The 25,950-nt window shown below is 40.1% G+C and overlaps 2 protein-coding genes across 5 annotated transcripts in view; both read right to left on the bottom strand.

The window, feature by feature from the left end:
• inpp5l (inositol polyphosphate-5-phosphatase L) overlaps positions 1-9,878 on the bottom strand; it is a 29,369-nt gene extending 19,491 nt beyond the window's left edge. For 2 of the 3 annotated variants that reach the window (XM_017467889.3, XM_017467890.3), the window contains exons 1-3: positions 9,303-9,874; positions 1,351-1,392; positions 1,110-1,210 (exon numbers count right to left, since the gene is read on the bottom strand). In XM_017467889.3, coding sequence (XP_017323378.1) covers positions 1,110-1,210; positions 1,351-1,392; positions 9,303-9,365 — 206 coding nt within the window. In that variant the 5' untranslated portion in view covers positions 9,366-9,874. Of the gene's footprint in view, positions 1-1,109; positions 1,211-1,350; positions 1,393-9,302 lie in introns of all 3 variants that reach the window. The other variant, XM_053680129.1, reaches the window with a different exon arrangement.
• A 1,353-nt stretch (positions 9,879-11,231) lies between these two features.
• LOC108265165 (glycerol-3-phosphate acyltransferase 4) overlaps positions 11,232-25,950 on the bottom strand; it is a 33,442-nt gene continuing 18,723 nt past the window's right edge. Inside the window, exons 9-14 of one of the 2 annotated variants that reach the window (XM_053680128.1) lie at positions 23,723-23,778; positions 23,514-23,599; positions 23,225-23,353; positions 19,282-19,361; positions 15,715-15,841; positions 11,232-15,542 (exon numbers count right to left, since the gene is read on the bottom strand). In XM_053680128.1, the coding sequence (XP_053536103.1) occupies positions 15,733-15,841; positions 19,282-19,361; positions 23,225-23,353; positions 23,514-23,599; positions 23,723-23,778 (460 nt within the window). In that variant the 3' untranslated portion in view covers positions 11,232-15,542; positions 15,715-15,732. Of the gene's footprint in view, positions 15,842-19,281; positions 19,362-23,224; positions 23,354-23,513; positions 23,600-23,722; positions 23,779-25,950 lie in introns of both variants that reach the window. The other variant, XM_053680127.1, reaches the window with a different exon arrangement.

Raw genomic sequence — 25,950 nt, 5'->3', positions numbered from 1 at the left:
TTTTTTAAAAAAGAAAAATGTATACTCATTGATATGGAACAAGACATTTGTGTGGTGGTGGGGGGGCGGGGTGGGTGTTGTTTGCTTGTTTTAGTAACTTCGACAGAAAGAAAAACACGAGGATGGTGAGGGAATGACGGTTTATACGGTCCCCTCCGAAACTATTGGAACGGCAAGGCCAATTCATTTGTTTGCGCTGTACACCAGAAATGTGGGTTTGAGATCGAGAGATGGGTATGAGACGAGAGATTTTCTCAGCTTCAAAATGGCTCACTTTTCTCCCATAGACAGCTCTCTGATCTTCATCTTGGCTTATCCTTTTTAACAACACATGCAGTCTTCACAGGAAAAACTGTAGGTTGAAACCAAGAGTAGATGTTCAGAGCTATTTATTCTTTAAACAATCGATCTAACAGGACACACCTGAGTAACAAGAAACTCCTGTCAGTCACCTGTCCTGAGATTTTTTCTTGCCAAAAAAAAAACGGTTGGTCTGATACAAAACGTACTACGTTCAATGTCGTTTAGCGTGTCTACATATAAATACCAGGAAATAAAAGCTGAAATTCTAATCTCTCTTCTCATGTTCATCTTTTCAAGCTCAAACCCAAATGTCTTCAGTCTATTTTAACTACCCTGCGAATGAACATTTTCATTATTAATACTGGATGCTTTATGACTGGATACATTTTTTTATTTTTTATTTTAACCCTTTCTAGCAGTACATTGGCGTTCTATTCCGCCGGCTGAATGGAAATCGACTTATTAGACATTTTCAATCGGTATAAACAAGTGAATCATTTTAGCGCCACAAGTCTGTTATAAGAACGCCAGGACGCTGTTGGGTTTCTGTGTGTAGAGTATCGTGACTGTGTTTATCTGCTGGTGAGCAGGGGCATGGGAAAGGGGAGGGTTGTGAGCCCCCTGCTGGGCAAACCATTCACACCTCTCCACAATAACACTGGTGCAGAGAGAAAACAGACAGCACAATTAAAGTTGCTGATAATAAAACACAGTATACTGCCACAATCAAATTATAACTTTTAAACCTAGTCGGCTAAGTAAAAATAAATAAATAAATAAATAATTTAAAAAAAGAGTTAGCCTACCAGAAGAAGTTTTCAGCGTGAGCCATGTTGGCCTTGTAGTCCTTCCCCCCGACCTCCTGGAAGTGCAGGGCGACGAAGCGGGGCTTGTGTGTGCCCACAGTCTGCTCACACAAACACAGAGATCATTCATATTGCCTGTACCTGCATGTTCAGTATTCTTCATATTCCTGTTTGACAGAGCGTGAGTATGATGTGTCCGTGAGAAAAGGAACAGCAAAGAAAAGAGTGCTGCTGAACTCACTGTGAAGAACTCTCGCAGCCAGTCATTCTGGATTTCGCCCAGCTGTGGACGAGAGGATGGTTCTAGTATCAGTGTCACGGTGATTTATCTTAAACAATATTATTCAGTTTGATATTCAGTAACTACAGTGACAATGAAAGGAAGGTGAAGCTTCGATTTGGTTCACGATACAGAAAAATGATGACGGAAATAATTCCCTTTTTTTTTGGGGGGGGGGGGGGGGGGTATTTATTTATTTATTTATTCTTATAAGATGGTAAACAAAGTGTATTGTGAGGGTCAGTTCCGCTTAGCCGCTATCAGCCTTCTCTGTGCTTTGTGTGCGTGCACGTAGTTATGGATTTCTCTGTGTCATTGTGTGTGTGTGAGTTTATTTGTGGCTTTATCTCTTTTTCCTATAAACTAGCATGCACTCGTTTCTGTTCCGTTAGTGGAAACTTAGTCATGCAACCCTCCTATCACTGATCATTTATCAGCTCTGAACTTGGTCCGGATTCTGCCGCAGTTTTAAAAAAAAAAGGAAAAAAGAAAAAGAAAAGTCACTTTAAAAAAGTGTGAATAAAAGTAATAAAAGTAATAAGAAGGTGGTATTGAGAGCTTGTTCCTCTGTTTCATTTCTTGCACCAAATAATAAAATATGTCTACAGATAGACATACGTTGTTTAAAAAAAATATCAAGTCATAACACACTTTACTTATAATGTGGATGCTATGCATTAGATTACCAACGAAAAAGGTTTTAACCTGCAAGGTGCCAAAATTTTTGCTAAACCCATGAGCCAGATATGTAGCTAGCTAGGCATCCTATTGAAGTAATTGCGTAATTATATACATTACTGCAACTTAATAATAGTAAATTATAATTAAATACATTATATTAACTGTAATTCAATATCAACACAGTCATCAAAGATTCTAAATACTTATTATTATTGTTGTTGTTGCTGTTAATGTTATTACTATTGTCGTGATTGTCCTTATTATTGCTATTACTGTTGCTGTTGATGATGATGACGAATATATACTAGCCTTTGACTTCAATAACTAAGACCACAGATCCAGTACTAGAGCTTGACCGAATGATCGGTTTTGTCGATTAATCGGCACTGATAACTGGTTGCTGGAACTATGGGCTATCGACAAAAATCCACACTGATAGCATATCCCGGTTGCGTCTGTTGCAGAGCGGCTGATAAGGGTCCGCAATCATTATACCGTACGAGAGCGGCCTCTAGAGGCGAAATAAAAAGCATCAGTTACAAATTTTGTTGTGTTATTTGAAGTGTTTTTTATTCAGTTCGGATGTCTCTATTTTTATTTGTTATTTCGAGTGTTTTTTCATACAGTTTGGATGGATATCTTTTAGTTACTTTAATATTGATTATAAGTTTATATATATATATATATATATATATATATATATATATATATATATATATATATATATATTTCATTTAAAAAGTACAGTACATTTTCATAGTACAGTCAGTACTGTTTATTTTTGTAATGAAGTTCAGTAATATTTTACTCTGAGTGTTACGGTTTCATTCAGTATCAATTTTACTTCATTAAAACTATCTATTGATTAATCAGTTATCGGCAAGTACTGCCCAGCTTAGTTATCGGTATCGGTAAAATCCACTATCGGTCGACCTCTATCCAGTACATCGCTCTTTCAAACACTTCCAGTACTCAGTTCATTCAAATCAATCCTGAATTCTGAGGATCCTCGAAAATCTGTGATTAAACAAAGGGAGCTTGAACAAAGAGCAGCAATAACCCGAAGCCTGTAGAAACCTGGATCAAAGGCCATGCTGAATAATACATGAGACACAGGCAGAAAAACACCAAAGCTATCTAAAGTACATGAGAGGAGAATGTGTGAGGATTAAGTTAGAAACCAGAGCCTGCTCGCATACATCGGTTTTAAGCGGAGGCTTTCAGGTCATGCTCTTGAGTTACCTATCTTACATATCAGTCATTGCTAGACCGGTCTTTAAGACAAAAGACGTGCAGACTAGTTTCTGAACACGAAATTTAAAGAAAAGCATTCCCAGGAACTGCTTATGAGTGATTCATTATATTCAATAAAAATGTTTAATTAGTATTAATTATAAATAATTAATTCGTTTGATTTTGTCATAATATTTTTTGTTAAATTTAGAGTCACAAAATGTTTAACAGGGCCATGGTAGCTAAGGGGTTGCAGCCAGCTTCAGAATTATTGGCACGCCCGGTAAATAGTTTTGAAATGTCTGTGTCTTTAATTAGTTTAATATCATGCTAAAATAAAGAAATCTAACCTTTAATTCAAGGAAAGTTATTTGAAGGTAAACCCTAATCCCTTATCAATTTTTTAAACAATACCATGAATCACAAATATTGACTCCTAGAAGTTCTTATATCTTACTTTTTAAGGTTCCCCTGAGTGTACCTTAGAAAATCTTGTCCATGGAACTGGTCATCCATGACTTCCTGTTTCACTGAAGTAAAAATATGAGGTGACACCGAGGCCAAATTCCCTTAGTGATTCTTAGTAACACGGGTGGAGGTTAGATTAGAGAATCCATAAATGAAATGAGACCAAAGTCTTATTATAAATAGCTAAACGATTGAAAATGCCCATATCCGCTGTTTGGGCAAGACTTAGGAAGTTTTTACAACAAGCTGAGCTGTAATGAACCAACCAAGAAGAGGATGCAAGTGTATTTTGCTCCCATGCACAATGAAGTGGATGCTAAGAGAATTAAAAATGACTCCACGGGTCGAGGCTGGGGATTTGCAGGAGCATTTTCTGGTTGCCAAATCTGGAGAATCTAGTTAGTTCCCTAACTGTATGACAGCTATTTGGAAGGAGTGCCAAAAAAAAGAACCTTTTCTTACATCTAACAACAAATGTAAGAAACGAACACACAAGGTGGCTTTGGTGTAAAAAGAAGGATGGGTTATACAGAAAAGAACCAAATCACCATTGTTAAGTATGATGGAGGTGGTATGTATGTCATGGGTCTGTTTTGTCTCCAAAGGCGCCGGCTACCTTCTTAGGATAAAAGCAAACATGGACACCAGGAGATTTAAAAAGAATGGTTCAATGGTTTTATATTAGTAAAGGTCTACCTTGACCCACCATATAAGGCTCACGGGGCTTTGCATAAATTATTTGCATGCTTGTGAGCCAGCACTGGTCTACTGCGTGCGCAGAACCTGTATACCACACGGCAATGACATCAAAACCACTTTCACGGTATTCCACCGAAGCGCTGTCCTGTTTACCAGTTGCAGCAATTACCTCGGCTCACTCATAAAGCATTTCCTTGCTTCGTTATGGAATGTCATTAAGGGTAATTCGTTAAAGGGCAATTTCCTAGAAGAGTTACGCAAACCTTAATGTGAGTGTGTCTTTTTATTTCATATCATAGACATCTGACATCATTCCTTCAGGCTCCAGTACGGCAAACTGGTGCCGAATGTCGGGGTTGTTTACTTGTCGAGCTCATTCATTACTTCAATGAATTACCATATTCTACATTATGGGCGGCTGTGGCTCAAGTAGAGCGGGCTGTCCAATAATCGTAGGGTTGGTGGTTCGATTCCCGGCCCACGTGACTCCACATGCCTTGGACAAGAACTCCAAGAACTGAACCCCAAGTTGCTCCAATGTTGCTAGCGCCTTGCATGGCGGCTCTGCTACCATTGGTGTGTGAGTGTGTGTGTGTGTGTGTGTGTGTGTGTGAATGGGTGAATGAGAACCGGTGTAAAGCGCTCTGGAAGCGCTAATGTTAAAAAAGCGCTATATCAGTGCAGACCATTAACCATAACAGAAGTACACAAGGTGCTCCAGGCAGAATTCTGAGATCATCTAGCAGTGGGCAGAGCAGCTAATCCAAAAAATATTGAAGCCAGACAAATGAAGACTATCTTGATCATCAGTACAAGATCAGGAAGCCCAAGAACATTAGAAACATGATCAACAAGCCGGAAAAAAAGAAACTCCAAAATGCCGCAAGGCCGGAATTATCTTATAAATCTGCTGGAGTCGTGTTTGCAGACAAATCATGGAAAACAAAAGTGACTAAATAGCTTCATGCCAGATAGATTAAACAGAAGGCTGTTTATATACCGTGCACTGATTCAAATTCAATGTCAATATGCTTTTGATATTAACCTCAGATATGACACAAAAAGAAACGAGTCAAAGGTCTGCCAACAGAAGCATTCTCCCAGGTTGTTCTGCCTAAAAGCAGTCTCGAAGCAAATGTCTTCACTCATTCACTCCTTGAGAGTGGAAAAACAATGAGGCCAGTGGAAACTTCCTTCATCTCCCTGTCTCAGGAGAAATCCGCAAATTTATACTGCGTCATTTCCCCTCGCTGGACTTGCACTTGGAAGAGCTGATATTTCAGAGTTACTTTAAATGCGTTTAAGCTGTCGTTTAATTCTGGCTGAACAGGACATGTTTGTGAGAGAGAGAAAAAGGCATTAATAAGCAACAATAAGCAGCAAGATGGAGAAAGATGACCTGGAAAGTGCTCGATGGTTTCAGCTGCTTGGAGGATTGTTGACTTCACAACAGCATGCAACACAAGGTGTCATGTGGTTTTTCAATGTAAAAGCTGTCAATACAAAGTTTGATGCAATTCAGAAGTATAACTGAGCTGCACTGAAACACAACCAAAAAGCTGCTTTTTGTCTTCACACTATCTGTAGGAATTTCAACAACAGAACACAGCTACAATCAGGTCACACGTAAACATTTCATAACTTTCCTGCACGAAGACAGACAGCACCTCAGGTTTCTCAGAGCTCCTATCATATCTGCGAACCGTCGACGTGAATACAAGAAGCCCCACCATTTTTGGACGTTTGTTTTCACAGCCAGCACGTCAGCGCTGACCTACTACAAAAAAAAAAAAAAGTCAAGAGGAGGTTGAAATGGTTTTGAGGAAAGATATTCATCTGTTTATGGTCACAGTGGACCCAAACATGCGCTCTCGGTGCCAAATATGGCCACTGGAAGCTGGATGTGTGGCCAAATTTCCATTTGCAGATATAATGAAGCCGAAGTCCTGACCAAAACTCTTAAGACAACAACTTGGGCTTTGTAATCTCAAGCTGAGAACCAACATGGTGTTGTTTGTCAATGTACAACTATGTACAACAGCGAAGGATTAGTCAGTCACTCTGTTGGATGTTGAACCCCCCACGCCGCCACCCTCCAAAACCAAGCCCATAAAACACGTACTACTGTCCATCGGCTAGAAGACCTGGACCCTAGTGCAATAGGAAAGCTTTCAGATCTGACAGGCAACATGACTGACATGCAAATAGAAATCCCTGCTTTTCTGATTGGTTGGACGTTGCTGGTCCGTATCATATGGGTTTTTTTTGTTTGTTTGTTTGTTTGTTTGTTTGCTTTTATCTCCCAAGTTTTCACCAGGCTCTGTAACTGGAGCTGGTCGAAACATTTGGGATGCATTTCTGATAGACTGGATGTTGGTGGTCCGTATATTTACATTAGACATCGTTTACAGGACTTTCTGTGCATCACAGAAACCAGCTGAGCATTCAGTGCATTTACATGGACAACAATAATCCACTATTAACCCTATTAAGATGATACTCTGATTAAGAAACTACCATGTATACAGCCATTTTTAATTACCTTAATCAGATTAAGATCATACTCGAAGTAAACACAAATCAAATTAAGACGTGTGGAGTATTCCTGTTTCAGTCGCATTATCGACGTGCATTATAGACATGTAAACTCCTTAATTCTTCTACTTTTTGTAGGTGTGTTCAAACAGGGAAACCATCCACCTGTGCAGAGCTCCCATTACATGAAGCACCTCATGACAATATTAGACCACTAATACGTTTCATATTATTCACAAACTCAACTCGACGTTCTACAAGGACTAGGTCATTATGACAATTCATACTACAGTACTGTTGAATTCAGAAGCTGTTGATCAAGTTTATATACCAGAGTCTCTGATGGGGCGGCGCTACGTAAACAGATTTTAAAAATGTGTGTAAATGACTGTGTAAATAAAGTTTTCTGTAAAGAGATATTTATTTAGCATTTTCTGGAAGACGTTTCCAGTGTCAGTGTTTTGTAACAGAAGTAAGAAAGTAAATCTCAAGCAAGTCTTCACAAACAATACAAGCGTTTTTTTGTTTCGTTCGTTTTTTTTTTGTATTAATAACTTTTCGACAGATTGAAAAATGAGATGCAGGAAAACTAACAACTGTTTATAACGTACAGCATTTCTAAATGAATAGAAATGCTCGCGTCGTCATATGTAGATGTAGTACGGGAGGACTAAACATTTCATGATGAGCTGCTACTGAGAAATAATCGACTTCTGCGTGGTCGCGTCACACCACAGTATCTTTGATTATGGTTATTACGTAATATTGTGATCGTGATAAATTACATCACAATACTTTTTTTTTTTTTATTTGATAGATTGTCAGTACTTTCATACTATTGAGCAGCTCATTGTAACAAGTAGCTGTCTGGATGATAAAATGCGAATGATTTTCTCCTTTCCTGTGGTAAAATATTTATTCTTTTGTTAAACTCATAGCTCCATTTATTTTATTTATTTATTTATTTTAATTTGATGACTACTCTGTGAGAAAACAATATTGGGATACATATAGTATATTGAATAAGTTTTCAAATATCGTGATGTAGTCTTTAGGCACAGACACCTTCATAAATAATATTCATGGTTACTATTTCACTTCTCACTTAGCTATAAGGCTAATTTAATGTCTGTCAGTGTGTTGTTTGTTTGTTTGTGTTCATTTTCGCGCCACAGCCCTTTAAACGTCAATGAAGAAGCCGACGACTTCCTGATTTATTTGAATGCAAAGGTTACACCCCAAACTACCCAAATTAAGCAGGCTGTCCAAATGTCTAAATTATTAAGGGTTGTGTACTATTTATACATACTATTTAGTGCGGTAGTATGCAGTCTGGTGTATCCAGACTTGTAAGAGCCGGGCTGCTCGCTCTGCCGTGATATGTAAACGGTTTAAAATGTAAATGTACGTTTATTTATAGCGTTAAAAAAAAAAAACGCCTGGCATTTTTTTTTTCTTTTTTTAACTGAGCATTTAGTTATTTCTGCTAAGACTGAAATGGATGAAGTTCTTTTAAACGTCTCAGAGCTGACGGTCTGTTTCCTGTTTCATTTAAACACAAACACTGAGCGGCTGTTGATAGGCTGGCTGCTAGTTTCCTGTCGCGACGCCTTGCGAGGAACTCTCACAGCCAATCCGGTGACAGCGCGCTACGAGCCGGCGACAGAGCGCTACTCTAGCCCGGGGATGTGAAAAAGCTCCGCGAGGCCTGGTGGAACGACGCGAGTCAAAAGGCGCATACTACCGTACTAAGTAGTATGTCAAAACAGTACGCGACTATAATTTGAAATACTAATTAGTAGGCTAGTATGATATTTTGTGAACGCAGTATTTAAGTAGCCTAGCGACGAAAAAGAAAGGGGGGTGCAGGGGGGGGACTAGACTAAACTCTACGACTGCGCAAGAATTGTTAATATTGTGAAGATGTCGCAACCTGAATTACAACATAAGGAGGGTGTTTTTGGTTGTTTTTTTGTTTGTTTGGTTGTTTTTTGCCATAACTTGATTTGCTGATGGTGATAGTGGTATTTCCTAGTAAGAGCGAATTAACATAGATTAGTTTACTTGGGTTATACAAGGTGCAATCGCGGTTGTTTTCAAGATGTCGCGTGGTTACCTCAATTATTATTACATGTCACCTTCAGTCACAGCAGTTGAACACAGTATAACAATTCAGGCTCTATCCTCTGTGTAATACTACTACTACTACTACTACTACTACTAATAATAATAATAATAATAATAATAATAAACTGTTAACAAATATGAAACAAGACGGCAATAGTTTGCATACTTACATTGTCAAATAACGAGCCAACATTTGCAGTGACTAGTAAAACATCCGTGAGCGTCTCCATCATTATCCCAATTCCTGATAAACTAGTCCGGGAGAGAAAAGTCCTCTGACAGATAGGTGTTTCTTACAGGTGCCTTTCGCAAGCAGACCGGTTAAAGAGAAATCAGCTGAAAGCCAGTTCAGAAGAAACCGGGCTGCTTTATCTTATCTTCAGCACATAGTTCAAACCGACATGCCTCACGTTGTGAGTGGTGCTCCGGTTGAACTGAAGTCGCTCAGCATATTCTCACTTTCTTTCGTTAAGTCTTCAAGTCCACTTGACACCGCGACGGCTGGAGTTCTCCTCCTGAGTTCATGTTAACTGGACTACAGGTTCCAACCGGCATTAAATACGACACACTGCAGCAGTTTTTACAGCACCGCATCACATCCAAGCGTCTTTCTGACTCTGTTTATCGGCTCGTAAAATCGGTAAAGCACGCCCACTACGGGCTGCTCTACACTGTTTAGCCACGCCCAGAACCCGAGTGAACGTGCTGTACTGTACAGCAGCCAAAAAGTTTCTAAGCCCCGCCCATCGCTCTGCATACAAACGGTCTTCATCCCCGCCCACTAACTGCCAAGAAGTCTTTAGCCCCGCCCACTTGGTTCAATGTATTGTACATTTAAGTGCTGTGCAGCCAGAGTACATCTTCTATAAGAGTTTATATACATGATAATGGATGCAGGGACTAGATTTTCTACTTCTTCTTATTATTATTATTAATTATATTTCTTCCTTTTCTTCTTCTTTGGTTTAGTGGTTATCACGTTTGCCTCACACCTTAGAGGTTGGGGGTTTGAATCCAGCCTTCGCCTTGTGTGCACGGAGCTTGCATGTTCTTGTCGTGCCTCGTCCAAACACATGTATTCTAGGCTGATTTTTCAGGCATTTCCAAATTATTTGTAGTGTGTATGCGATTGTGCCCTACGATGGGTTGGCACCCCGTCCAGGGTGTACCCCACCTTGTGCCCCGAGTTTCCTGGGATATGGATTGTTATTATTATTAGTTGTAGTATTAGTAATAGTAAAAGTTCTACTAGTAATATTGTTGTCGTTTGTTCTTGTCCTCCTTTCTTTCTTCTGTATATTTTATGCTTTACATATTATTGGATGGCTAAGGGTGTATATGGAGGCTGGTGGATGTGCAAACTGACAATTTTATTGCCTGTAATCTAGCACTATACAATGCACTTTATGCACACTGTAAGGTTACTTTGTAAATCTTTTATGTGTGATGTGTCTTGTAAATAAGGACAGATACTTTTATAATAGATGTATTTGATGTAGCTGTGATAATAGCAATTACAATGTTATAAACCTAATGTTATATACACACCTCTGTAATGTTAATGACAAAGGCTTACTACCACAAGTTACTTACATTATACACCTGCCACATTAAAGCCCCTTTGGTTTGGCTTGATGATTTCATATTTATTGTTGTTTTTGTTTTGTTTTTGTTAATGGGATGAGGCATCATTAGCCATAGTTTCTCTGCATGAATAACATTTTGAACTGAATTGTGTCACACACACACACACACACACACACACACACACACACACACACACACACACACACACACACACACACACCATTCCATTCACACAGTTGGCTATTCAGCAAAGCCTAGTATAATGTGTATATGACCAGATGTGCTTCTTTATTGTCAGGCTGCGACAAAGAGAAAATCAAATGCACATATTCATAAGATAATTTGTTTTGGCAGTGTGCCAGGAATAGCTTCGGCTTGGCACAACAGGAGGTAAAATGCTGAATCATGGAAATGAACTCGGGCTAATGTTCTCATCCCTGAGCAACATCGAGTTTATTGCAGCTTGATTCCTTTTTGATGGAAACTAGAAAATGATAACTACCATTCATGTATTCGTTCATTTAAACATTTTTGTTTGTACTACTTTCATTACAGTTTATCTGTAGGACGTACCAGCTTTATCATATTTGCAAAAGTATGTAACTACGGTATTCAAAAAGTGACAAAACAAGTCGCTTCTATGCGTGCAGCTTCCCTTAGCATACGAATTACGGATTCAAAATAGATCAGGTTTGCATATTTCTTTAAAGAACAAACACATCAATTCTGCACTGTAAATTTCTACAATACCTACCCCTCCGCTGCAGTGATATATATTATTTAAAACCCTCATAACATCCAGTATAATGAAATAATAATCATTCTAGAGGACGTTTTAATATTACAATATTCTCTTCTGCTAGGAAGAAGAAAATGCAGACGTTAAATGGACTATATACATTTTTACAATGCTACTAAAGACATACAATATAAGGCATAAATACAAGTATTCACTAGTAATAAAAGCAATAAAGAAGCATCTCCACACAGAAAACTTAATCGTATCAACAATTAGACTTTTTTTTGTTTGTTTGTTTTTTTATTACAATCATTTTATATGGAACAGCTGCCATACATGTCCCTGTGAATGATCTGTTACATTATTATGAACCTTGCAGATAGGAATACTGTCAGAGCTGCAGTTACAGAAAGAAATAATCACCTTCTGAATAATCCCAATCAAGAATTTAACAGCGTTGCAGTTTTGACATTATACACATGACAAACTCGAGTACACTTTGTCATTTTTTTATTGACTAATTTCATCCATAGACATGACAGAAGCACGGTTGTTTTCAGGTTAGGAGGACAGGGTGGTAGAGATTTAAGAGCTGACTTGATGAGAGAAGGATTTCGCTTGGCAGCAGTCAAGTCACTGGCAGCACTGATGCAAATAATGCACTCAAGCCAAATATCCACTCACCCGCAATGTCCGAGAGGTCAAAGTCAACATACGCTAGCTCAATTCCAACAGCCAGACGACTAGTGCGTCCAAAATTTCGTTCCTGCATTTAGCTTCCGACTTAATTCCCAAGGTTCAAAGCGTGCAAGCTATTTTTAGGAGTATGCATAAATTTCGATGTGCACAAATATTCTTAAAATCAGCCCATCTCAAAGGATCATTAGATCTCTCCACGTGGTGCTTCACTGAGAGCTTCATTCTGCCCTCTTCATAAAGCTGAACTCTACACTGGTTCATGTTGTTGAGACTTCATTCAGATCAGAAGTCCATATCAGCAAACAAACAAACAAACAAACAAACGGTTCAACAGGACTGAACCAGTATGGGAACATTTGCCACGGTTTAGCTCTAAGCTAGCTGTAAGTAGATGTAAAATAATATCTGGACCCTTTAGCTGAAGTCCCAACATGTGCGAGTCCATGCCATCTCAGAGGACATCATCAGAGCATAAGGGCTGGTTTTAACACATATGCACAAACCACACTCATATGCAGTGCTCAGAACACTGACCATTCTTAGTTCTTGGTGAATCTAGAGCGTGACGTCGGAAATTGCATTGCATTTCCTGAATTTGAGAGAGCCTCTTTGAACTTGCTGCCAAGCCCTTTATTGAACGGGGCTGTCCATAGCATTACATGAAACTTCAGCCATTTTCAATCAAATATCTAACCATTGCATCTGTAGTGTATGTGTAATTACCACAGAGAAGAATTCTGACATTTCAGAAAACCTGTTTATTATCGCCGAAATATTACAACGAGACAAAATCCTATTTTAAACACTAGAGGACTACAGTAATAAGTAAATCCAGGGACTTATGCTGCGTTTGAGGCGAAGTTAAAGGCAACACCCTCTCAACTTGTAATTCCAACTTGGGGTTGTCTTCTCAACTACCAGACATGCTTTCGTGGAGGTGGGAAATGACGTTATTACAGCTTGTAAATGACCGTTTACAAGACACCATGAACGCAGCATTATACTTTCTCTAGTATTCTTTCTCTAAGTTTCTAGTATTCCTGTGCCATCAGGAAGTAATTAAGACACTTTTATGTTTCAGTTTGAGCTACACTACAAAACTAGTGTGAGCTACAAATTCCCCTTCCTGAAAAAAGGAAAGAGTTAGGGTCGTATTCAGATTTGTGTTACACACACGTAGTGAGAATTTAATGCCAAAAATGTGCATGTTGGTATTTAAAACTCAGGTTCAAGTGCTATTACAGTTCAGGTGTCAGTGCACAATATTATTTAAAAAAAAAAAAAAAGAGAGAATAATATAAAGTGCAAAAAATAACGCGCTGGATCAAGGGCTATTTTATAAACTTAATAACTTTGTTCAGTTATACTAAATTTGCAGTGATTAATGTGATCATTACTGTTAGGTCTATTCATGTAGGAATACTGTATATTAGCAATATACTAGTCTCCTATTAGTTGTTTAATTTTTATTTTTCATTTTAAAATGGTCTCTTATTTTTATGTTTTATTTGACAACAAAGCAAAAAAAAAAAAAAAAAAAAAACACTACTTCCTTCTTCAGTCCACATTTTCTATGCCTGATTTTTTTTTTTTTAGTCTTAAAGACAAGTGCTCATACGTTTGCCTCACACCTCCAGGGTTGGGGGTTCGATTCCACCCTGTGTTCATGGAGTTTCCATGCTCGCCCCATGCTCCGGGTACTCCGGTTTCCTCCCTCAGTCCAAAGACATGCGGTGTAATCTGATTGGCATCTCCAAATTGTCCATAGTGTGTGAATGGATGCGTGAGTGTGTGTGCCCTGTGATGGGTTGGCACCCTGTCCAGGGTGTCCTCCGCTCTGTGCCCCGAGTTCCCTGGGATAGGCTTCAGGCTCCCAGCGATCCTGTGTAGGATAAGCGGTACAGAAAATGGATTGTTCGATGGACAAGTTCCCATGTTTAAAAGAGGTGGTCTAGATGCTATGGAAAATCCCCATCGCAAACACTTACACTCAAGAAAAATCTGGCAACCTTGGAGGCGTAAACTACACACCGATTTGATTTGTGTAATATGTATGAGGCTCACAAAAAATCCACTTCAGCATCTGCATAATCCAACTCTGAAAACGAGTAACTTTCATTCAAAATTTACAGCTGATGTGTAGAAATCCTTGTCCTCATATGCTACATAAGTACTCATATGCTACAGATGCAATAGATAGAGATTAGGTTGGAAAATGTTTGTTTTCCTTACAAAATGATGGATTTTTTTTTTTGGAGGGGGGGGGGGACGACGACTGGGACTGGGACAAATGTGCATGTGCATTTTTTTTGCTCAGATGTTTTATGAAATTTCTGAACTGAACATAATCTTGTCATACATGTTTACATTCTTGCAGTACGTTGGCAATATTCCTACAGTGAGCACCAAACCTAATTGCACCTTTAAAGCATTACGAATGACATTATGAGGTGCGGCGTAACCAGAAAATGCTGAACACTTGTATGCTTGCAATTCTGAAAAGCGACTCAGTTTTTGATGCTCTACCTGTGGAACAGACGCAGTTTGCATGTACGAACAAGTAAACAAGGTCTTCAACCAACTGTTTCTTTTAGGCTCTATCCCAAGGACTCTTACATGGAATACATCAGCTATAAACTGTGATTCCCTTTCTTTCCCTTGTATTTAATAAGCCAAAACACACGGCTTGTCATGTTACCGTGAAACCTCAAAGCCCTGAAGACTTTCCCATGGTGGAAAACATACTTGCTGTTACTACCGACTCCTTCCATGAATAAAATAATTAAATATACACCTCCTCTTGCAGAAAATGAAAATGTCACCATAGCAACTGTTAAACAACAACGAAGAATCTTTCTTGTTTGTTTCTTATGTAGAGTGGTGCGTCATACAAGTCCCTGTGAACGAGTCGTTACTATAGAAACGATGACGTATTAAAACAAACCCATTAATATACACCTGTGATTTCCTTTGTAGCCGGAACTACTATCAGAACTGCTTTTGTAGAAAAACGCCTTTTGACCAATCAGAATTGAGAATTCAGTAGCTTATTATAACGTACTTACTAATTTGCATTAGGGCCTATTTGAGTTGATGTCTTCTTTACTGTAAAACATCTACAGGACCCATATATTCACACAGCAGAGATAAAGTAAAAAAAAAAAAAAAACCTTACAGTAACAAACGAAGTATTATAATAATAATATAAATAGGACTTGAATGTGATAAAAAATGGATTAACAAAGCTAAAAAAAAAAAAAAAATACAGAAAAAAAAAACAATGTCCTGCTGCTACACCGTTGTTTTTAAGTGTATGATAGCAACCCGTTTACCTTAGAGAAAGTGTGCTTAGAGACTTTACAGAGTGGCCACATTATTAAATTACGCCGCAACATCTTGTTTTGTTTGGTGACTCAAACATAATAAGTGAAGGAACTGACTGGTGAAAATCAAATCCCTTCTCCCAGAACACATGTAAGACGTGGCTCACAACGCAATCCTGATGGGTTGGGTTGTGTTTTTTTTTAAAGATTCAATTTCTTTCCTGTCCCGTCACCTCAGTCATCCTTCATTCCTCAGGAGCGACTGCGGTCTTCGTGAGCTCCCACCAAAATCTTGCTGTACAGTTTCTGTTGCTCTTCTTTAAAGGTGTCTTTCACTTTGCTGCGCTTTAAGCCACCATCCCTAAAGACAAAAAACATAGTGATGCTGGGTAATAAATACATTTTTAAAAAAATCCTTGACCAAAATCAAAAACGCATATTCAGGACACTTTTGGTATAAGATTATCTGTAGTATTTCATTGCGCCAGTTTGATCTATTATAATTATTACGGTTATCATCCCGCTCTCCTTCTGTCGAGCCACACATGATTTAACGGAGATGCCAGTGATCCTGACCATTTCTGCTCTCCGGACCTGCCTGATTCATCCTGATGCCCTACCTCTGGATGGAGCTCTCATCAACTGGAGACTACATTATTCCAGTGAGGACGACCCCGAGCAGTGCAGGAGATTGCTGAGGATGGTACCGCTTGAAGTACCATGGAAATGGTTTTTGGACCTCAGTTCCACATGGACATTTTCGCTGTGGTTGCTGGGACTACGGTTGCTACTATGGCCTTGGGACTGCAATTACCACACACTCAGGTCTCCTTTAGTGAACAATGGACTAGTTCAACAAACAGACTTCATATAAAAACCATAATGAACTTTCTTTTACTTTCACACTATCGGTTATTACCCAGATGAGGACGGGTTCCCTTCTGAGTCTGGTTCCTCTCAAGGTTTCTTCCTCATATCATCTTAGGGAGTTTTTCCTCGCCACCGGCTTGCTCAATATGGATAAATTCACACACTTGAAATCTGCATCCTGTGTTTTACATTTCTGTAAAGCTGTTTTGAGACAATGTCCATTGTTAAAAGCGCTCTACAAATAAACACTGAATTGAATTGAATCGAACTGTTAGCAGGACTGGATAAAGGGGGAGGGGGGTACACGGGGAGTCGGAGTCCGGGGAGTGAATTTCAAGGGGGGATGGATTTCCAGTTCAAACTGGCTAAAAAATTTTTGAGAAATCAAGAGGGTTTCTCTCTTTTATCCACTCGAAAGTCTGCACATAAATGCGAGTTCCGTGCTTAAGCGTAGTGGGGATATTCTGCGTGTGGTTGCACAATGTTGACTTTCGTGTTTGGCCAAAATACCTACAGGCTGCAGCCAATGGGAACGTTTCTCTATCAGCGCGCGTCCTCGCAGGGCCGATCAGACCTCCTCAGGCAAGTTAACGGAGTCTTAACAGAAACAGTTACTTTAACAGATGCGATAGTAGAAACTTTGATATGGATAAAGCTGTGTGTACGTACCTGAAATTATCCAGGCTTTATTCATCTTAATTTATTTCCACTATCGTAGCTTGCTATGTATTATGTCCACAGTTCTGTTAGTCTACATGTTTATTACAAATAGACATGTGGTCAGTAGTTACATAGAGAGATATGTAATGTTTGTAAAGTGTTTAGCTGTCATTTATGCAGGTTCCCAAGCCACTATGGACTTTTACTGTACCACTTTCATTTTCTTTACTGCACTGACACAGACTGTCACTCTTATTTTTGGTGATAGTCAAAAAAAGCCAAGAAAGAGAGATGTCAACAGTACCATGGAACCTCCCCCCATTCACCCCAGGAAGAAACCTACATTTCAAATGTTCACTCATGTCTTTGACTTAAATTTCACTGTATTTAACTTCTCTGGTCCATGGTTTCTACATCAAAACATCACATCCATAATGCCAGGTTTTTCTTAATGATGTGTTCTTCAAACAAATAGTTTCACGTCTATACTTTCTGCCTTCGTTCGAGTCTCTATGATGTTATAAATTGGATCTACAAAGATAAATCCTGTCAGAAGTTTTCCCACCTTCAACGTGATATAGCAACCAACAACATTCAAATCAAACACAAATAGAAAAAGAAAAAGAAAAACCTGGCTTCACAATTGTGCACATTATTATATAATGGAGCTGGTTCTGTGCTCAGAATTAACCTCAGAATTCACGTTCAGACTGAAGTTCAAAAGTAATTATCATGCACATGTCATCAATGGAGTGATCGTGTACAACGCCAAATAAAGATCATCTGCTTCTGTAGGATTTTCTTGACATCTTCTTGGTTTCGATTCTCTGCTGAAGCTACAAAGAGCTTACAAAGTAATGTACGGGATCTTAACATTAGATGTACCGTGGACCAACACCATCAACAGATGGAGAAAACGCGGCACCGCAGCGACATTACTAAGAAAAGGACCTCACTCCAAAATTGACAAAACGACAAAAAGAGACGGATCTACGGCAGCATTAAAGGAGCTACAGAAATGATATACTGGTTGCTCCCTGCATGTGACAACAATCTCTCATATTCTTTACACGTCTGGGCTATGAGGTAGAATGGCTAGATAGAAACCCTATCTCACAAAAAAAAACAACAACACAAAAACATCCAAACCCAACTAAATCACCCCAAACCACATGGCAAAATGTGCTATGGTCTGATGAGACCAAGTTAGAACATTTTGCGCATAAATCTAAAAGGTATGTTTGGTGCAAAGCGAAGACCATACACGTTGAAGCATGGTGGTGGCAGCATGGTGCTCTGAGGCAGCTTCTCTTCAGCTGAGACTGGGGCTTTAGTCAAGAATCATGGATAGCTCCAAATAATCATCTATTCTGGGACAAAACCTGCAGGTCTCTGTTAGACAGCCGAACACAAAGACAAATTTCACCTTCCGGCAGGATAACGACCCAAGTCCAAGTTCACAAATTTGGAACGGCTTCATAAGAACTAGATCAACATTTTGGAATGACCCTCGATCTAAAGCCTATCGAAAACCTGTGGAATGAGAGGGCTGTGCACGGGAGATCACCTCGCAATTTGATAGATCTTGCAAGGAAGACTGGAATAAATTTACCAAATAAAGTCTGGGGAGACGTTTACCAAAAAAAGCCTGGGTGATGTATTACAAGCAAAATGTGCTTTGAGAAAGTATTAGTTAAGGGGTTTGTGCAACGAGGCTATTGTATGTATCTGATTTTATTTGATTTGATTTTTATTTGATTTGATCAGATTTTTTTATTCAAATTTTTGATGCTGATTCTGATTTTCAATTTTTTTTCGTTGATTCCCACAAAACATTTCTATTTGTTTTTTACTTACTTTGTTGGTTGCTATATCACATTAAAGGTGGAAAAACATGATTTATCTTTGGCTGTGTAAACGTTTTCCTAACCACTGTATAGCGTTTGTACAAAATGTGTAGTCTCCCACAAAAGTTTGTCTTTATAATGCCGCATTCATTCAAGTCTGATAAATTGCTATGCATTTGAAACTAAATGGAAATGAATACGAAAATGAGATTTTGAGATTGTCCAGACGGGTTAAAATGTCACCGTATGCAAATGAACCAAAATGGTTTGTTAGTCAATGTGTGTACACGCCACAAAAAAAACGTCCTGCTCAGCTCAACAAATACTGTTTTCATTTTCAATTCAAGCGCTGTCATATTCTCCATGATAGCTGGGTGTGTTTTTTGGTCAGACGCATAGGTTTCTAAGGCTAACGCTTGCTCACCATAGCAGGTCCACCAGGCCACCCTGTCTGGCGATAGCTGCTTTAACTCGGTTTGCGAACTGCACGGCGTCCTCGTCTTCCTGTTAACACAAACACAGACGGTGAGCTTAAACCATTTAAGACATTTATAAGGTATCGAGTGTTCAGACTCGTTTGTGTGACAGTTTGAAAGACAAAGTGAGGACTTCCATCTGCGAGCTGTAGTGGAAGGAGAGTGGCTGTCATAATCAAGCCTTTTCCTGTTATTGCTAGACCAGTCGGGGTCACTGGAGTTCACACACACACACACTTTATGACTATATTTTCCACTGAATTACTACTTCTGCAGAAATATGCCATTACTTGTCTATTCCACCACCTAAACCCCACCCTGATAATAATCATAGTTTTACTGAAACAGAAACCAACTCTGTGTATAATAATAATAATAATAATAATAATAATAAAAACTTTATATTGAGGAAAAAACAAAAGCATGGACATTTTCCACTGACTGCCAGCATGATGTCCTCACAACATCAGAACTGTCACGGTTTCAGACATGTGTTCCTGTAAGCAGAGGACAGCACTGACACTGGCACTAAATCTTTGAACCTTTTTCCATGAACAAGTCAAAATCCTTTGTGCATGGTTCTCAGTAAAGAACAGAGTTGGGTGTAACGTGTTCCGAAGTAACGCGTCACTGCAATCTAATGACGTTTTCTGATAACGCAGTAATGCAACGCATAACATTTTAAATGGATGTCATTTGATACCAGTGACTGATGTCAATAAAATGACGTTACGAAACGTATTGTTAAGAAAACAATATTAAGTAAAATTCATTTTTTAAATAAATCACACTTTGCCCTGAAGATTTTTTCTTCAGCCACGAATAATTCTCCACTTGGAGCGGAACGTCAGTAAAAGAAGACAGCCTGTAATTTGATCTCTTCAGTGGACGGAGGCGAGACCGATCAGATAGTTTACAGGAACGTACGTGGAAATACTCGTGTCTTCTACTCGTGGCTGACAGTCTCTCGATTCTGCTAAACGCTCGTTCACAGTCAGTGTGAGGGAAAAATGGATATACGCCGATTTTTTTTTTTAAACCAGTAAAGGGGTTGAAACTGAAAGAGTAACATCCTCTGATGCTGAGCAGGAAAACAAGGTGGGTAAATGTCTATGACGTTTTATTACGTGAACGTGATATGAGCAGAACATAAGGAAAGATAATGTACTCTTCATGGCACTGTAGCAGCTAAACCCATACAGTGATAGCTTAGCTGTGCCTCCCCTTGGCTAGCGACACCAAACTAGCCTAGTTAGAAAAGTTTATCACGTCGTACATTGACGCGCGCTATAATTATGCTCTGAGTTTCACTTTGTAGTGAATTTTCGTAGGTTTGATTTGTTTTGGAAGTAACGTGAAAGTTAGTAATCTGATGACTTTTCACATGCAGCAATCATTAATGTAACCAAATTACAATTTTAAACTAGTAATTAATCATCTGTTGTGGATTACTTCTTTTTTTGTTGAGTAACTTACCCAACACTGGTAAAGAACAACCCGTTAATAAAGACCATTAAAAGAAACGCACATGCACATTAGGGCCATCGGATTCCCTTTTTCAAGGAACTACAGCACTGTGGCATTCTCGAATGAATGTGGGTTTTTACGGTTTCTCAGTAGCATGAGAATGGCTGACAAGTATATATTTTTTGTGTCTTATTATCTTTAAGAGAGAATTTTAAAACGGAAGTGGTTGAGGGAACAAGTGCTCAAAGCTGCTATAATGTAATAAGTGCTAACAGGAACTAACTTGTTTTGCAGATGTTCCACAACATTACCTAGAAACAGATAAAAATGTGTGACATGTTGCTCACTAATAAATTAAGATGGTTAAAATGTGCTGATTGCTGGGCTGGAAGAGGAATAAAACACTTCAGGCTTGCTGTTGTTCAGGGTGGTGAGAGTAACTCATTCAGTAACTGTGGTACTGAATAATTAACATGCATAATTACCGTTCAATCTTACCGACGCCATATTCATACTGTGGGTTGCCATTACTTTATTATTATTATTGACACGCCCCCAACCTGGAAAGTCAGGGCTCGTAGAAATATTCTAACACTGTGGTGGAAATTCATATGCGTTCACCTTGTAATTACGATCGACGCGTCAGCTCACATCACACCAGCCTGGTATTGATTGTTTTCCCGTAACGGCACACCACAATACCTGAATGCATTTAAATAGTAACGACCCAGTCGTTTTACATTGAGTTCATATCATCGAAACTATAGTAAACGAGAACCGTGTAAAGAAAGCAGAATAATCAATCAAAACCGGTTGCCAAATCTTTCATTTAATTATCTACAGTCATACTTTTATTTGATACTAAGCTCAGTTTGGTAACACAGGAGTCGCGTAAAAGTATTGCCACCTTCAATTTACTAATCCCAGAAGGCTTCATACTGACTAGACTTGCTCACTACAGAAGATACAGTGCCCTCCACTAATATTGGCACCCTTGGTAAATATGAGCAAAGAAGGTTGTGAAAAATTGTCTTCATTGTTTAACCTTTTGATCTTTTGTTTAAAAAATTTTTTCAGAAAATACTCTGCTCTCACAGATTTATCCAAAAAAAATATATCTTTGTTAAATATATGTGTGCCACAATTATTGGCACCCCTATGAATTCATAGGGGGAAAATATATTTGAAGTATATTCCCATTGATATTTTTTTAGTACACCTGGGTGACTAGGAACAGGAAATTGTTCGACCGTGACTTTTCAGTTCACCCCACAGGTTTTCTATGGGTTTCAAGTCAGGGGACTGGGATGGCCATGGCAGGACCTTGATTTTGTGGTCAGTAAACCATTTTTGTGTTGATTTTGATGTATGTTTTGGATCATTGCCCTGCTGGAAGATCCAACCACGGCCCATTTTTTATCCATGAGAGCATTTTTGTGAACAAAAGATCAAAAGGTTAAACAATAAAGACAGTTTTTCACAGCATTCTTTGCTCATATTTACCAAGGGTGCCGGTATTAGTGGCGGGCACTGTAGGACCCAAATAGTGCACTACTATAACACGGCCTTCAAGTGGACCTTGGAAGTTCTTGTGTGCGAAGTGGTTCTGGTTGGAAATAAATTGACGGCATGAGAAAACTTCTTAGGATTTTTTTCCATGTTTTCAACGACAAGACGTTTATTCTGTGGTACTGAATAATTAACATGCATAATTACTGTTCAATCTTACCGACGCCATATTCATACTGTGGGTTGCCATTACTTTATTATTATTATTGACACGCCCCCAACCTGGAAAGTCAGGGCTCGTAGAAATATTCTAACACTGTGGTGGAAATTCGTATGCGTTCACCTTGTAATTACGATCGGACAAGCCTTGAAGGCAGCAAAAGTCCAATGGAACCGCGTTTGAGATTTAGCTACACACCTCCAATAAGACCTGATTCTACTGTAATATTTGTTCGTTCTTATACATTCACCGAGAATAAATACCGATACTCCATAAAAATCGCCAAGAACTTTATTTATGCGTATCTATTTCCGCTTCAAGCAACACAACGCCCGTTTAATCCGGATGTTTAGGAACGCACCAGCAAAAGAAGAAAGATAAACCTTGCAGCTTTTTTCCATCAGGACTCTATGAGGATATTCAAAGTGAAGCCCCTTAATGACCCAGAGATTTGGCTGCCGTGGTTATAATATTTGCTTGTTTTCCGAGCGCTGAATCGAAGACGCATTAGCACCAGTTGACACGTTTGCATGCTCACATGCAAAGCTGGACATCGACTTCCAATCTGTGGTGGATGATGTCAGGCTCCAGGCTCTGATTTGAGTACCAAAGGCACTGATGCAAAGAAAGGGTTTGTCATGCAAGTTAGCACGTCCTGAACGTGTGTGTGTGTGTGTGTGTGTGGTGTCGCACACCTGTCGGCTCATGGGGGGGAGGTACCACACGCTGCAGACGATGGCCCAGCTGCTCATCATGTGGAGGAGATAATTCACCATGCCGAACTTGCTGCTGTTCCAGAAGGCGTCCCCGAAGCGAGGGTCATACTGCACAAAGCAATACCAATATAATAACGATCCTTAGAAGCAGGATGAGATGGCTGGTTAATTACTTGTAAAGTATTATTATTATTATTATTATTATTATTATTAAGTAGAGACAGTGCACATATGAAGTCAGATTTTCCTGCATCTGCAAGCTGCACACCTTGATGGCCACTGGGTAGATTGTTGAAGCGATTTCAAAGCTTCCCTTCTTAAACATCATCACGGACGTGTTGTTGATGCAGGTACCTACGAGCAACATTCGACAGACGCAGCTAAATCACACCGAACAGCAAGATCTCATACGGAGCGCACGAAAAAAAAGGCGTCCCGAATAACAAAGTCGACGATTCTGCGAATCCATAAACTCACCTTCGGGAAAGATGAGGATTGGGAGTTTGCTTTTGTCCTCGACATGATCGCTCAACCTGCAAATGAAATGGTATCGATTGGTATAAAAGCCGCACGTACAGCGAAAACTGTCTGCTTTCATGTGTTCACATTTCTGGTTGCGTCTATTTAGGACAAGAATTTCGACGGGAGAGAAGATGGTGTTTTGGTATGACGTATAGAGGAGCACAACATGGCGGTCTCTTGAAGGAGCTGTGAAGACAGTGGATATCTATTCTCAGCAATGCCATGGTTCTGGCTCAGAGATAAATGAGTGTGGGATTTGAACTTGGCTGAGGTGAAGTTGTTTTCTTTTGGCTCACATTAGCATGACTGATAAATCTGCGGTAATCAAATCTGCTGTAAACAATTATTAAGTACACTTTGGTTTTATGTAATGTACAAGCACTAAACCCTTTAGTGGCTCTGGCACTGTGACACTGTGGCACTGTGGCACTCTGATACTGAAGCACTCTGGCACTGTGGCATTCTGATACTGAACACTGTGGCACTGTGGCAAGGAGGTACTCCAATACTGAAGCACTCTGATACTGAAGCACACTGGCACTCTGATACTGACGCACTCTGGCACTGTGGCACTCTGATACTGAACTCTGTGGCACTGTGGCACTCTGATACTGACACACTCTGGCACTGTGGCACTCTGATACTGAAGCACTCTGGCACTGTGGCACTCTGATACTGAAGCACTCTGGCACTGTGGCATTCTGATACTGAACACTGTGGCACTGTGGCAAGGAGGTACTCTGATACTGACGCACTCTGGCATTGTGGCACTGTGGCAATGAGGTACTCTGGCACTCTGGCACTGTGGCCCTCTGATACTGCAGCACTCTGGCACTGTGGCCCTCTGATACTGCAGCACTCTGGCATTGTGACACTGTGGCAATGAGGTACTCTGGCACTATGGCACTCTGATACTGAAGCACTGTGGCACTGTGGCACTCTGATACTGAAGCACTGTGGCACTGTGGCACTCTGATACTGATGCACTCTGACACTGTGGCACTGATGTACTCTGATATTATGGCACTGTGGCACTGATGTACTCTGACACTATGGCACTGTGGCACTGATGTACTATGGCACTGTGGCACAGAGGTACTCTGAAACGTATGGCACTGTGGCACTGTGGCACTCTGATACTGAAGCACACTGGCACTGTGGCACTGTGGCACTCTGATACTGAAGCACACTGGCACTGTGGCACTCTGATACTGAAGCACACTGGCACTGTGGCACTCTGATACTGAAGCACACTGGCTTTGTGACACTGTGGCACTGTGGCACTCTGATACTGACGCACTCTGGCATTGTGGCACTGTGGCAATTAGGTACTCTGGCACTGTGGCACCGTGGCACTCTGATACTGACGCACTCTGACACTGTGGCACAGAGGTACTCTGATACTATGGCACTGTGGCACTGATGTACTCTGAAACGTATGGCACTGTGGCACTGAGGTACTCTGATAGTGAAGCACTGTGGCACTGTGGCACTCTGATACTGAAGCACTCTGGCACTGTGGCATTCTGATACTGAACACTGTGGCACTGTGGCAAGGAGGTACTCCAATACTGAAGCACTCTGATACTGAAGCACACTGGCACTCTGATACTGACGCACTCTGGCACTGTGGCACTGTGGCACTCTGATACTGACGCACTCTGACACTGTGGCACAGAGGTACTCTGATACTATGGCACTGTGGCACTGATGTACTCTGAAACGTATGGCACTGTGGCACTGAGGTACTCTGATAGTGAAGCACTGTGGCACTGTGGCACTCTGACACTGAAGCACTCTGGCACTGTGGCACTCTGATACTGAAGCACACTGGCTTTGTGACACTGTGGCACTGTGGCACACTGATACTGACGCACTCTGGCATTGTGACACTGTGGCAATGAGGTACTCTGGCACTATGGCACTGTGGCACTGTGGCACTGATACTGACACACTCTGACACTGTGGCACAGAGGTACTCTGATACTATGGCACTGTGGCACTGATGTACTGTGGCCCTGTGTCACTCTGAAACAGGTATTGAGGCACTCTTGCACTCTGCTATTGATGTACTGTGGCACTATATCACTGTGGCATTGAGGCACTCTGGCACTGAGGTACTGAGGCAGTCTCGCACTAACGCACTGTGTTACTGTGGCACTATGTCACTCTGGCACTGAGGT

Source organism: Ictalurus punctatus, chromosome 5 (genome assembly GCF_001660625.3).
Source record: "Ictalurus punctatus breed USDA103 chromosome 5, Coco_2.0, whole genome shotgun sequence".
NCBI lineage: Eukaryota > Metazoa > Chordata > Actinopteri > Siluriformes > Ictaluridae > Ictalurus > Ictalurus punctatus.
This window is presented reverse-complemented; position numbering and strand designations above follow the sequence as displayed.